The 12660-nt window shown below is 42.2% G+C and overlaps 1 protein-coding gene across 1 annotated transcript in view; it reads left to right on the top strand.

The window, feature by feature from the left end:
- The first annotated feature begins 5967 nt into the window (after nt 1-5967).
- chrna8 (cholinergic receptor, nicotinic, alpha 8) overlaps nt 5968-12660 on the top strand; it is a 43894-nt gene continuing 37201 nt past the window's right edge. Inside the window, exon 1 of the mRNA XM_076728031.1 lies at nt 5968-6490. Coding sequence (XP_076584146.1) covers nt 6421-6490 — 70 coding nt within the window. The 5' untranslated portion in view covers nt 5968-6420. The remainder of the gene's footprint in view (nt 6491-12660) is intronic.

The following is a 12660-nucleotide window of genomic DNA, read 5'->3' as shown; positions in this document are numbered from 1 at the left end:
AAATCTGCTTCACAGAAATAGTGATGTGATTTAAAAAAAAAAAAAAAACTTCTGCAAATATGACATATGACCAGAAAAATTATGCGTTAACAAGATACAGACACATGACCTATTAGCATGCTTTGGTACAGATCAGTATTTAGCAGCCCTTTTCTAACGATGTGTCTTCATTCACAGCATCATCCCGGGTTAACAGCTGCACGGGAGAAGGTTACAACAGAGCAGTGCAGGCATAGAGGAGATTTAACCCGTACAATGAGATTAGATAGAACATACAATACTTCTAGGAAGCTTGTAATGTCCACTGTTTGTTGATTGTCGGTCATATAGTAGCATTATTATGTACCCCCCTTACCAGCTCTAGCCAAACTTCCCTGAGCGGTCTGTGCTGCTAAAGGGCACATGATCAGCAGTACTTACAAGAGGAGACAGTAGATCATTATTTTCCCTGAGTTTGTCTTATCTGAACGGCCAACCTTCTGGTTATTAGCTGTGTAACTTTCCAGCCTTCAGGCTTTTGTCACCCAGCAAATACTGTTACAAGTGGCAGTCCCTGGTGATATCATAGCGTTTTGTGCTTTGGCCTAGTTTACGGGAGACATGAGTTTGTTCTCTGACTTATTAAAAATGGCTGGCATACTTAAGTGAAAGCCTCTCCCCTGTTTCTCCTGCACTTGAACAGTCTGACCTCAGCCTACTCGTGTATTATTCACAGCTACAGATCTGACTCAGGCAGACAGGTGTGTGTGTGTGTGTATGTATGTTTGTGTGTATGTGTGTGTGTGTGTTTGGGTGAGACAGAATGAGAGTGCACAAGAAGGGCACTGTGTGTGTGTGTGTGTGTGTGTGTGTGTGTGTGTGTGTGTGTGTGTGTGTGACACAAACAGACAGTGACAGAGCAGGGTGTGAACCCCTCAGGATTCCATATAAATAAACAAGCTTTCAGGTCTTTGAGTGGAGAAAAGTCTGGAGCTGTGTGTAAGAAAACCAATATATTTTGAAGGGAACTCCTCTTTCCAGCAAAAACATATTTCATGTTCTTATGTTCTGTGGTGCAGCTGGGAAATTCATAATTTAATACTGATAAATTGTATGAAGAAGAAGTTCAGTTATTTGTATCAAAAAAGCAAAAAGCTGTGAACCATAGCACATTTTCGACATTAAACTTTTTTGAGCCACTACCAAACACTTCAGCCTAACCTTAAATTATTATTTTAGATAGAAAATACACATTACATTGAAAAAATGACCAACAGCATTGCAACTTTGTAGTATGAGAAATACAATATTCTAGTAAGGAGTGCCACACTGGTGAGGGTTTACCGAAGCATGAATTGTGCTAACATGCTCACAGTGACAATGCTAACACGCTAATGTTTTGCTGGTATAATGTTTAGCATGTTCTCCATGTTAGCTTAGAATGTTAGCAACATTCGCTAATTAAAGTTAAGCTGAGACTGATGGGAATTATTACTTGCGATAAATGCCGAGACATTCCACTGAAAACACAAACCACATGGTGACACAAGAGGAAAAGTCAGTAGGATTTGTCCTCTGGGGACCATGAATTTCGGGAGAAACATTCCCGGTAATCCATGCAATAGCTGTGGAGATATTTCATTCTGCACAGGGGAGGACTGCCCAACAGAACATCAGTCCTATCCCGAGAGCCAAGCTGCCGGAATGGTTTATAATAGAGCCAGGAAGTGTTTATCAAATTAATGCAAACTGCCAACAGACATTTGAGCCAGTTTATTCTGTATGGATTCTGCATTTTTCTATTTTTCTATTCATAGAGAATTCGACTCAGTTGTAATATTTGCCTCATGCCACAGAGTAATTTGATCCGCCCGAGTGAACATTCTTCGCTAATCTCAATCCTTTACAGTCCGAATCCAGCCTGACCTGCATTTATATGTCAGCTGTAGCAATTGAAAGTCATGGCATTGCTTGACTGAGACACTGACTCGAAATACACAATAAAAGCTCACACAGAGCAACTTTTAGAGAATGTGCAGTTTTGCCTTAGTTTAGTATTGACTTGGGAGGTGCATACTTTATTTTCTGTGACACTAATGTACAGCTCCAGCAGCAATGAACAAGACAAGATTGAAACGGTGATCACAGGAGTGCTCTGGGGAATTTCTTGGTATACAGAAAGACTCAATTTTCTGCTTCACATCTGTTATCGCCACCATGAATTCAAGCTCTTCTGGATGGAGAGGCTGAAAACTCACATTCTCCACAAGGTCAGTCTCACATACATTCTTAATGAAGCAAATCCAGGTTGTACATCATGAGGAAATTACGGGGTAGAGACCAGAGTTGCAAGCAGCTCTGGGAGAGAGCTGATCAAGAATCCAATTACTGAGTGAACTGCCAGGGACCAAAGCAATAAGACACGTGTGCTATTCCTCATAACATCACATATACAGACTGCGTGTGCTTGTGTGTGTGAGCCTTGTCACTTTCCAGCTGCGTGACTCAGACTGCCTGTAGCACTGTAGCACCGTCAAAAGGTCATAGGTGCTGAAAATCATGCTCAGCCGCTCACCTCAGCTTCACTGCCTAAAGGTGTGATCCTGCCATTCAAAGAAAAACAATGGCCGATTTGAAGGCGACCTTTACCTTTTATGTCTTCTGTCATGAGAACAGGCAGTCTGGGTGAAGAGTGTTTATTGGTTAAGGTTTCTTTTCTTTTTGTTTTTTTGCTGAGTGAAAGTGAAGAGATGTATGGAGAAGCTGAAGAGGTGAAAGGAGGATTAGCTCTCGCACTGCTGACCGTGTTCATGGTTATGGATTTTAAGACAAGGCTACAGTGCACATCCTGTGTAGATAAATGCCTCTATGGTAATAATAATAATTATGAATATAAATAATGATAATGAATAATTAATTTTCGTTAATAGAGCATGGTGGATCATAGAGCTTTATTTCTAAATTAAAAGAAGAAAATATCACTATGAGTACTGTCAAAGGAAGGGGAAACTTTCTTTACTGTTGTGATTCATTCTCACCTAGAGTTCATTTTGTCAGCTAATTTTTTTCATCTAGTGTAGCCATTAGGGTTTCCCACACAGTTTGCACCATTACCGTTTCAAATAACAGACACAACACAACGCAACACAGGAAATGGAACAACTACTCTCACCGGCCACATTTCCAGCTAAAGCAGCTGTTCTCGGGGAAAAACTGTGATAAACACAATAACTATACCTGCCTGCACCAAATAGAAGACAGACAAAGTTTGAAACTAGATGGTGAACATAAGTAAGTTCAATAGTCACTCTTTTTTAGCTCTGTTTTTGGTCTACACCAACTTCTGAGGGACATATCTGGCTCTTTAGCTGCCGTCCTGCTGCTGACTGGTTCAGTGTGTTTGAGAACACTGAGAGTGAACTAAAACAGCCAAACAGCTTAAGTCCCATAAGCCAAGGGGAGCTGGAGATTCAGGTGATAATGCTTGGTAGGTTCATCGCAATTTACCCTTTTCATATTGTCATTTACTTTAAAAATGTCTTTTGCTGTAGCTCAATGAAAGTTATTGCTCTCAGCATATATGTCCAGTAGCCAACAGTATGATTTAACACGCTGAAGTATGCACACGCAGTGGCATAAGCCTCACCATAAATCACATGTCCAGCCCCATGCTTGATGATCATGCTTGTGATGTTGTTTATATGTTTATGATATTTATGGCACAGGCCTGGGGTTACTATGCTACGCAGTATGTTAATGTATGGTGTGTTGTAAAAGAAAGGGGTGGGGGTCTCTTTCAGTTGGACTAGAAGAGACAACGCATGTACAGTACAGGACTCTGCACTGTAAATAAACAGGTGCACACACAGAAAAAGACACACACACACACACACACACACACACACACACACACACACAGAGAGAGAGAGAGAGAGAGAGTACCCTTCAGTCCCTGCAGGCTCAGCCAAAAAGACATTTATTTAATGTGAGCTGATGGCAGTCTGCATACATGTGCAACACTGTGTCCAGACTGAAGCCAGAGGGAGACAGAAAGACAAGGAGGGGAAGCAGGGGAGGTGGGGGTTTACACACTGGGGCTGAAGCGAATGGGAGAGCGAGAGTAATAGATAGTGAGAGCTGGACAAGCGCTGCAGGCGCTCTTGTAATGGTCTGAGGACATCGCTGCATCTGATGCTCACAGGCAGAACTGTAAGAGTACAGAACAGAGAAGTGGAAGAATGGAAGCAGAGGGAAGAAGAGAGATGGAAGGCAGAGGAGGAGGAAGAGAAGAGAGGGCAAAAAAGAAGATTAACAGGGAATGGTGGGTATGGTCTGGCAGGGGGTAAAAGAAATGAGAAAACTAAAGAAAATGTGAGTCAGTGAATGGGTGACGAAGAGGCAGACAAAAAAGAGAGAGAGAGAGAGAAGAACATTAAGAAGATGATGCAAAGAAGACGGAGGTGGCATACATGAGTAAGTTAACAGAGCAGGAAACGTCATCAGCGCATCACACCAACTAACAACGTGGAGCATCTCCATGCAAGCTAATGAAGCTGCACACTGACTCCCACACACACCTGCGCGCGCGCAAAATAATGCAATAATACTCCATCTCTTGTCATGGCTGCGTGAGGTATGCTGCCTGTGTGCTGCCCTGAAGATGTTTTCCTTCCCTCTGACAGCAGCACACTGACGCTCAGGCTGTCTCATTAAGGGTAATTATGTCATGCAATATGCTTTAACAACTGGCCAAATGCACCAAAATTCACCACACTGGACGGCTGCCACAGTGATTAAAGATGCATTCAGTGGTGCGTGCTAACATGAAATTATGAACTTTGTTCATCATGTGCACTGCTGTGCAGAAATGCATCACTGAAAATAGCATCGTATAATGTCCTTGTTATGAAATGTACAGTTTAACAGCTGATTGGTTTGAGGTGTTTAAAATCACAAGTTCTGATTTCCAGGGTGTTTAAACCTGATCAGGAAATCCAACTAGGAAAATGCAGCATATGTAACGAATGATGAAGTAAATGGGGTGTAAAAAAGGCAGTATTTTTAAGGCTAAGCACCAATTTAACCGCGGAACAAGGGTGTTATCACATAGGATGAAATGATAATGAGCAAATGAGTTGGGATCAATGCCAGTTAATCAACGGGGTCTTTGCTACTGCGATTTATGGCTTTCAGAATGTAAATTGTGGTGAATAATCTATTCTCCTGTCATGTACTGTACCACCTCGGCCAGAGGAAGAAGTCGTGTGCAGCAGGCTGATTTGGAATGACGAGAGGAGAAAGATGAGTGTGCTACAGGTGATGCCTGCAGGAATGAAGAGGTAGAGATTATGGAGACTGGAGAGGAGAAACATTATGGGAGGATGAAGTTAAAGTCCAAAAAGAGAGGGGGAGGAACACCATTACAAGCAAAAACAGGATAATGAGAAAGGAGTGTGCTGTGTAAAAGTGGCTAACGCTCGAGGACAAGGTTGCTGAAAGAGAAGAAGGAAGGGAAGGGAAGAGGAGAGGAGGAGGAGGAGGAGGAGGAGGTGCATGAGGAGAATACTTCAACACTGATCAGACTGAGAACAGTTGAAGTAAAAACATTCCACAATGAAAAATGAAAAGAATGGAAATGAATCTCTTTTCAGGGTCACACCTGAACTGAATGTGTGCACTTTGACTGTTTTACTGATCTTTACTGCTGCTCAGTTGCCTTAGACTCATCCCTCCCACCTGTAGGAGGAAAAGAGGACAAGGATGAGGCAGTGATGGATGATCACTGTAGGAGATCATGCTCTCTACTCAAAATGAACAGACACACAGGGATGCCATCAAAACCCTGCTGATCAATAACGCAACTGAGCATGGGTCAAACAGGCCTTGATCCCACTTTTAATGAAACATTCAGAGCAACATGAGTGGAAAATAAAAATCAAATAAATAAATTAAATAAAGTTTTCCTAAGTCCAGGGGTGAGGTCATGTCGCCCTCTGTTGGAGATCCCTGTGCGCGCGTTAAGCTCGTGCGTGTTCCTCTGTCCTTGAGTCATCGGCCATAAAGCAGATGAGGATGAGTCCGAAATGACTGGAGGGGAAAAACGTCGACGGAGTTGACAGCGTTGCGCAGGAGCTTCCAGCGGACAGGTGGCTGTCACCATCACCGGACACGGACGCGACAGGAAACACGCAGAGGACAAGCTCGAGATGTTTGATATAAAAATACAGCAGAGCGCAGAGAGGGGGGCACAGAGCGCAATCCGAAGTGACTTTTGAGGAGGGCGAGGAGTCAAACACAAAGAGAGAGAGAGAGAGAGAGAGAGAGAGAGAGAGAGAGAGAGAGAGAGAGAGAGAGAGAATACCAGCAGTCTGATAAAGCTGCACTCCCTCGAAGTTTGACATCCCCAGCGGGCTACAGAGGGAGTTGTGCTCCACCGCTGCCATGGAGCCTCGGAAGTGTACTGGATCTGCACTGATTGGAGTTTACCTGTGGGCGACATTCTGCTGTCAAGGTGGGTCACTGACGGAGCCTTCAGTCTGTTTTCTGGCTTGTGAAAAGACGCAGAGACCAAGAAAAAAAAAAAAAAAAAAAAGATAGACAGGAAGAAAGAAAGAAAGAAAGACAGAAAGAAAGAAAAATATGCAGACAGGCACGTTTTCTCTGATGCTGCTGTCATTTGAGCGTCATTTGCATAAACATTTGTCAGAGAGATGAGAGCTGCAGTTAAGACACACTTCGGCTTAGTTCGGCTGTTAACTGCACATCTGGGGCGACAGGAGCACCTGTATCCACAGCTGTCAAAGGTGCAATAGAACGTTTTGTTAAAATGTTTTTTCAGAAAAAGATATTATAATATTCAATTTCATGTGTATTCATTCAATTTAAAGGAGACTTCAAAGCGTGTCATAATATGTGTAAAGACTGCTGAATCCCTGAAGATCACCATACTTTAACAAACTGCTATGTGAGTTCATTTGTAAGGGTGCAGCGCGTGGGTCAGTGGATGCTCGAGTGTTCGTGCGCACGCCAGTGAGCCTTCTTTAATAGTCCGACAACATCTGTCCCAGAATAAGGAGGTCGTCCAGGCGATGATGCACGAAGCCCATTGGGGCCGCTCATCCCTTCAGTGTAATCTGCAGCTAAAGGATTGTTAAATGCGTGACTCCAGTGGACCAGAGCCTCAGGACCCTCAAAGGAGGTTAAACCTCTGAAATGTGTTTGAATCCCTGGTTTACATCTTGACTTGTTCTGTACATGCATGTGGCGTAGATGTTTTTACTCATGCAGTCAGGTTTTACTGATGGAACCTACTGTTTTGGCACCTTTGCTCTGCTTGACTGAAGTAAATGAAGTGAAAACGCAGAGGGACATCGCACATAGAAGAAGATGTGAACAGCCACTCTCAGAGGGAGATTAGAGCGCAGTTAAGGAGCAGGGCTGCTATCCCTTGTTTCCTCATGTGTAAACTCCAACATGCACACAGGTGAAGGTAAAAGTAAGGAGAGCCCTCACATCTTCAAACAGGTTGTAGAGTGTTGTAGAATAACATACAGACTGGACATTAACTTTACGCTCAAGACTACATTGTGATTACAAAGGCAGGTGTTCTGTATATGGCGTAATGGCTGCAGTAGTAGATGTATGTCTGTGAAGATTCCAGGCAATGGCACTTTTAAGTGCTTCCAAAGGCAACTGGACTAGCTTGTGGTTCTAGAAGATGTTTCACCTGGTGGGACACCAGATATCAGCCACTTACAATGCAGAGATCTCTCTCCAGGCAGCTCAACAGCCATTTACACCAGGACTCACACGAGTGATGGGCAGGTGGGCCAACGACCCACCCATTCTCACCACCTAACGACTCGCATGATAGCTATGATCCTGCAAGAGGACAAATGCCTGGGACTTCCCACCAGTCAGTTAGAACTGAAGAAGCCTTTTGGATGAGAGACAAAATGTCTTCTAGAACCACAAGCAAGTCCAGTTGCCTTTGGAAGCACTTAGAGGTTGTAGGTGTAGTGTACTGTAGGTGAAGTAGATGTATGAGCACTTTCACAGACACTAAAATGAAGTCAGATGTTTTCCTTATCATCATCTGTAAACATATTCAAACCTTCTAGGAAATCCTCAGGGGTCCAAAATTCCATGTACATCTCTACCTCTTTTTTCTCTCAGTGAAGTGAAGGCTTTCCTTCTTGAGTGATATGACTGATATGGTGTCCCCGTTACACACGATTTCTAGGACAGCATTACATGGAGGACTTAAGCTCTTAAAGTAATAAATCACATATTCCCTGATGTTCACATAATTAGCTGTTTGTTTTATCGTGTCCACCGTCTGTTCCAGAAACAGTCCCTCCAATATGAGTACAGCGTGTCAAATGTAGTGTGGACACAGTCTTGTCATTACTCACTGAATATGCAATTATCTGAATTTGCAGTTGGCTTGCCACAGACGTTTTCAACAGTGATTGCTTATCGAAGTTCTTACTCTGAGACACAGTTACTGTTCATTATAAAAGTGGGGCAAACATGAGCTTAAAATTTACACTCTTGTGCTTGTCACTGCTCCAATGTGGGTGTAATTATTCTCCCAAAAATCTGTAAAATGTGTTTCAAGCATGCAGACACCTGAATTGGCTCCTTCGAGACTGTGTTTTCATATGAGCAAAATGAGTTTTGCTACTGCAGTTGATGAGGAATGGTCCTTGTTGAATATCAGCTCAGTAGACGATTCTAGAGCACTGAATGTAAATGCATGCACAAAATGAATTGACACTGATCAAAATGTTTATATTAGTAATGAAAGAAAATGACCGTGTGGTGTGAAAAAGTCTCTCGAAGTGGGAAACTTACAAATTATTATCATTCCATTCACACTTTTTTGGGGCCTGCCACTCTCATCAAACTCATTCCCAGGCATACCAGGTAGCTGGTTTCAGAAAAAAAAGCTCTGATAAACCCACTGTACACTGCCTGCTCAGCACCAAACAGAACACAGACATAGTTAGTGTCGAGCTGGTGAACATAGTGGAGCTTTTAGCAGCTGGAGAGCCTGATAGTTCCCTCAGGAGTTGGTGGAGACCAGAGCGGAGCTAAAATTAAAGTGAATATTGGAAAAATGACTCTAAATGAATAATAATGTTACTCTGCTGGATGTGTGGAAGTGTTTGACATCACAGCTTTATTACAAAATGTGTGTTATGTTCACAGCCTGTTGGACTGCCCACAAAAGGCCATGAAATCAATTAATTAAGGTTTAAGGAAACGTCTGGAAACAAATAGTGCTGCACCAGAGCGTAAATGGATCATTCTTTTAAATGTGAAGCAAATGCGTAACCAGGAAATCTTGCATGATGCATGAGGCTACTCCACATTTAAGAAACACACTTGTGTGTGTCGTCTTGGGTCAGAGGAAATGCTGCTTGACACTATTTGCAGAAGCTAAGGAAGTGACCTTGTTTGATATTCTTGAAGCTAATACGCTGACCTGGTCAGATTCTGTTCTAATGCCTTCTTTGCTTCTCAGATTCTAGATATGTATTGATCTTATACAGATAATCTGTGAACCCGCTGCTTTAATGTGATTCGATTTTTAACTTGTCCAAGACTCCTCGATGTTCAAAGTGCCTGAGGCTAATCAATATTTAATCTGTCTCTGTGGTGGGATAGTCCTTGTGAGTGCTCTTGAGTTGAATTGTATCTACTTTCTGGTAAATTCCTTCATCAGACTGCAGCTAAGACCCCAACAGGTGCTTACTTCTATCACTTTGCATATGCATTCAGGAGAACCATTCACGATGTGCACCGTAATAACACATCTAAGATGATAATGTGAAGAATACATTATTTGCACCAGCAACGTTAATTTGAAAAATGATAGTGACATCTGTCAAGAAAAAATGGAATCATGTCGGTATGCAGTCACTATGACATCAACATGTAAAGCCTTTAAAAGTGCACCACATGCTGCACACTGCAACCTGTGGAAAATGAAAACTGTCTCAGGGGTTCTGTGTTTTACCCCATCAGCTGCTGACCTTTGAAATGACTTGTAATTTAATATAACAGCAGGCTGTCTCCCGTTTTCATTGCCTTTGCTCCAATGGTCATGGTGACAGTGGTCCATTGTGTGTTTTATTTATTGTGTATTTATTGCTATTCATTTTCACTACTGTCCGTAACCCAAACCGCCTCTTGCGGACATTAAAGACTGTACTCCGGCATTGTCTTACTGTCCTCAAATGTTTCTCTTAGTGTGAAGTCAATATTGCTGTGAGCAGCAAGCTGTTAGGGGTTGCCTTCTGGCCCTTGAAAGCTCCGATGTGGGACACGAAGATGGGAAAAGCCCAGTTTAGGATTTTGCTTTAGGGTGTAACATTTTGTGCCTCTCTCTACTGTGCACAAACAGTTTCCTAAATATGACCTGCAGTGAAGCTCTGGGTGTGCCATGTTACATTGTAGGACTTCAGATCATGCAAGGTGTGTATATGCTGTAGTTCACATGTGGTCTTTACTGCTGGTTGCATGTCAGTGTTTGTTGTAGTCTGCATTTACTGTTTCCATGGTTCTATTAATGGCAGGTCACAAAGTCACTGTGTTGATAGGTACACTTAGAAAAGCAAATTGCCTTTAGCCTGTAGGGAGTGTACAGTGTAGAGAAAATATAGATCCAGATGTGAATATCACATTGCTGAGTATAGGAATGAAGAGCTGGGATACTTGGAGCTCTACAGGTGTTTTAGTGGACCTGTTTCACCTTTAAATGTTTTTCTTTATGAAACTTGTCCTTTATTAATAGACCACTGTGCTGATTTCAAGCATCAACATCAGTTTGCTGGTCATGGTTAGTACCACTCAGCCTGTGAGAGCCGTTGTATTATTATAAATAACCCAGATGATGTGATGTCATCATAGGCTTGGAGACAAATTTATAACAGAAAGCCTGTGCTGCAAACTGGAGGTGTGAAGTTTGAAAGATGTAAATGTTGGTCTCATAAAAAATGTAGGATCCAGTGTTTCTGTTTCCCACACTAGGACCTAAAAGTCAAGCTATCTCATTTTTTTAACTTGTCCTTGACAAGTCCACCACTTTTATTGAAGTGACATACTAAATTGCTGGAGTAGATCTTAAAGGACATACATGCTTTGAGACTGCTGTGATAAAATTGTGTGATTCTTCCCAAGTTGCAGTGGGTCAAATAGATCCACAAAGCAAAAAGGGCAATTTTCACTGAGTGTCAGATTTGATTTTGATTCATACCGGATAATACTTCATGTCAAAGCGCTGGCAGGTTTTGTCTCAAAGATTTGTTACACCCGTGAGTGTCATTGTCTGTGACAGGAAAAAGCACACCATGGACACAGAGTCTGTAAAAATGATTTTAAAGGCAGCGAGTACTTTCAAGGGTGAACGACTCATAAAGTGAATTGCCTGTGTGTCTACTGCGGCGTCCTCCCGCCAATAAAAGAACCCTTTTTATACCTGTACAATATAACTGAGCTTTAATGATTGAGGATCGAGTGAGGTCCCCAGTGGGCTCTGAAATGGAAATATGAGAGGCCACTAATGCGATAAGAGAGATATATGGTAGCCATTTAAAACTGATAGATGCCTTCAGGCTATGTTAGGGTATGTCTGTATTGGTATGTTCAGTGTATCAACTGAGGTTGTGGATCATGCAGCAAATCAGTGAGTGCTGGGTTTAGTGCTGAAAATTGAAAAGAAAAAACAACAGTGGTAGTCCGGGAGATGCAATAGAGGATAGAAGTGGATGTTTTGTGCAGGGAAGACTGGAGCAGGAATTTAAACATCAGAGGAATTAGGAGGATAAGGTGTTTTGCAGAAAAAGCAGAGGGAAGACCTCCTGCAGAGCTTGAATGTGAAGGCAAATGAGATCTGCAAGTCATCTGAACATTGACTGTTGTTCAGGTGGTGTCTGTCCACTGAAAATACACACGAAAAAAGGATGATGTCATGGTTCTGCAGCGTATCCTGTGTGGGTATTAAACAAATATTGAGCAGAGCAATCACATTGTGTAAACAGTGTATGAGAGTGATGCTGCAGCCAAGAGGCAAGTAGTGCAGTCTTATACAAAACACAGCGGTGGCTCATCGCTACATTAATAACCTCTTCATTTCCAAACACAGTGCATCAATGTTTCTGTTGGGTAAATAAGCAGGGCAACGTTTTACCTGCAAGTGTGCCAGAGCTGGCAAGAAGATTGCATCTGAACAGGAACTGCACGCTTCGATTCATCCATTCTATGTGTTTCAACTGAAGGGGACAGAGTGAAAATTTGCAGGACAGACGTTTAATGGGACTGCACCTTATCTCTCTGCTGCTACAGTATGTGACATTCTGCAACTGAAATGCACTGCAAACCACAAATTCAAAAACGGCCCACTTGGTGTGTATCTTTTCCTTACAAAGTTCAGCAGCTTTGAAATGTGTTGCTGTGTTTTTTTTTTCTGTGTTGCATTGCGAGAGAGATGCAACATTTAGTTGAACTAATTGTTCGACAGAAAAAGAACCATTTCGGTTATTTTTCGAGCAAAAAACATTTGATGGTAACATTCTTTGTGATATTTCTGTTGTCTGTCTTTGTCCTACATTTTAATGAGCTAAATAGCTTATGTGTTTGATGGATTAAATGAAGCAAAATCGTGTGCTGAATTTC

Source organism: Chaetodon auriga, chromosome 4 (assembly GCF_051107435.1).
Source record: "Chaetodon auriga isolate fChaAug3 chromosome 4, fChaAug3.hap1, whole genome shotgun sequence".
Classification (NCBI taxonomy): Eukaryota; Metazoa; Chordata; class Actinopteri; order Chaetodontiformes; family Chaetodontidae; genus Chaetodon; species Chaetodon auriga.
Note: the sequence above shows the minus strand (reverse complement) of the source record. Positions and strands in the feature narration are given on the sequence as shown.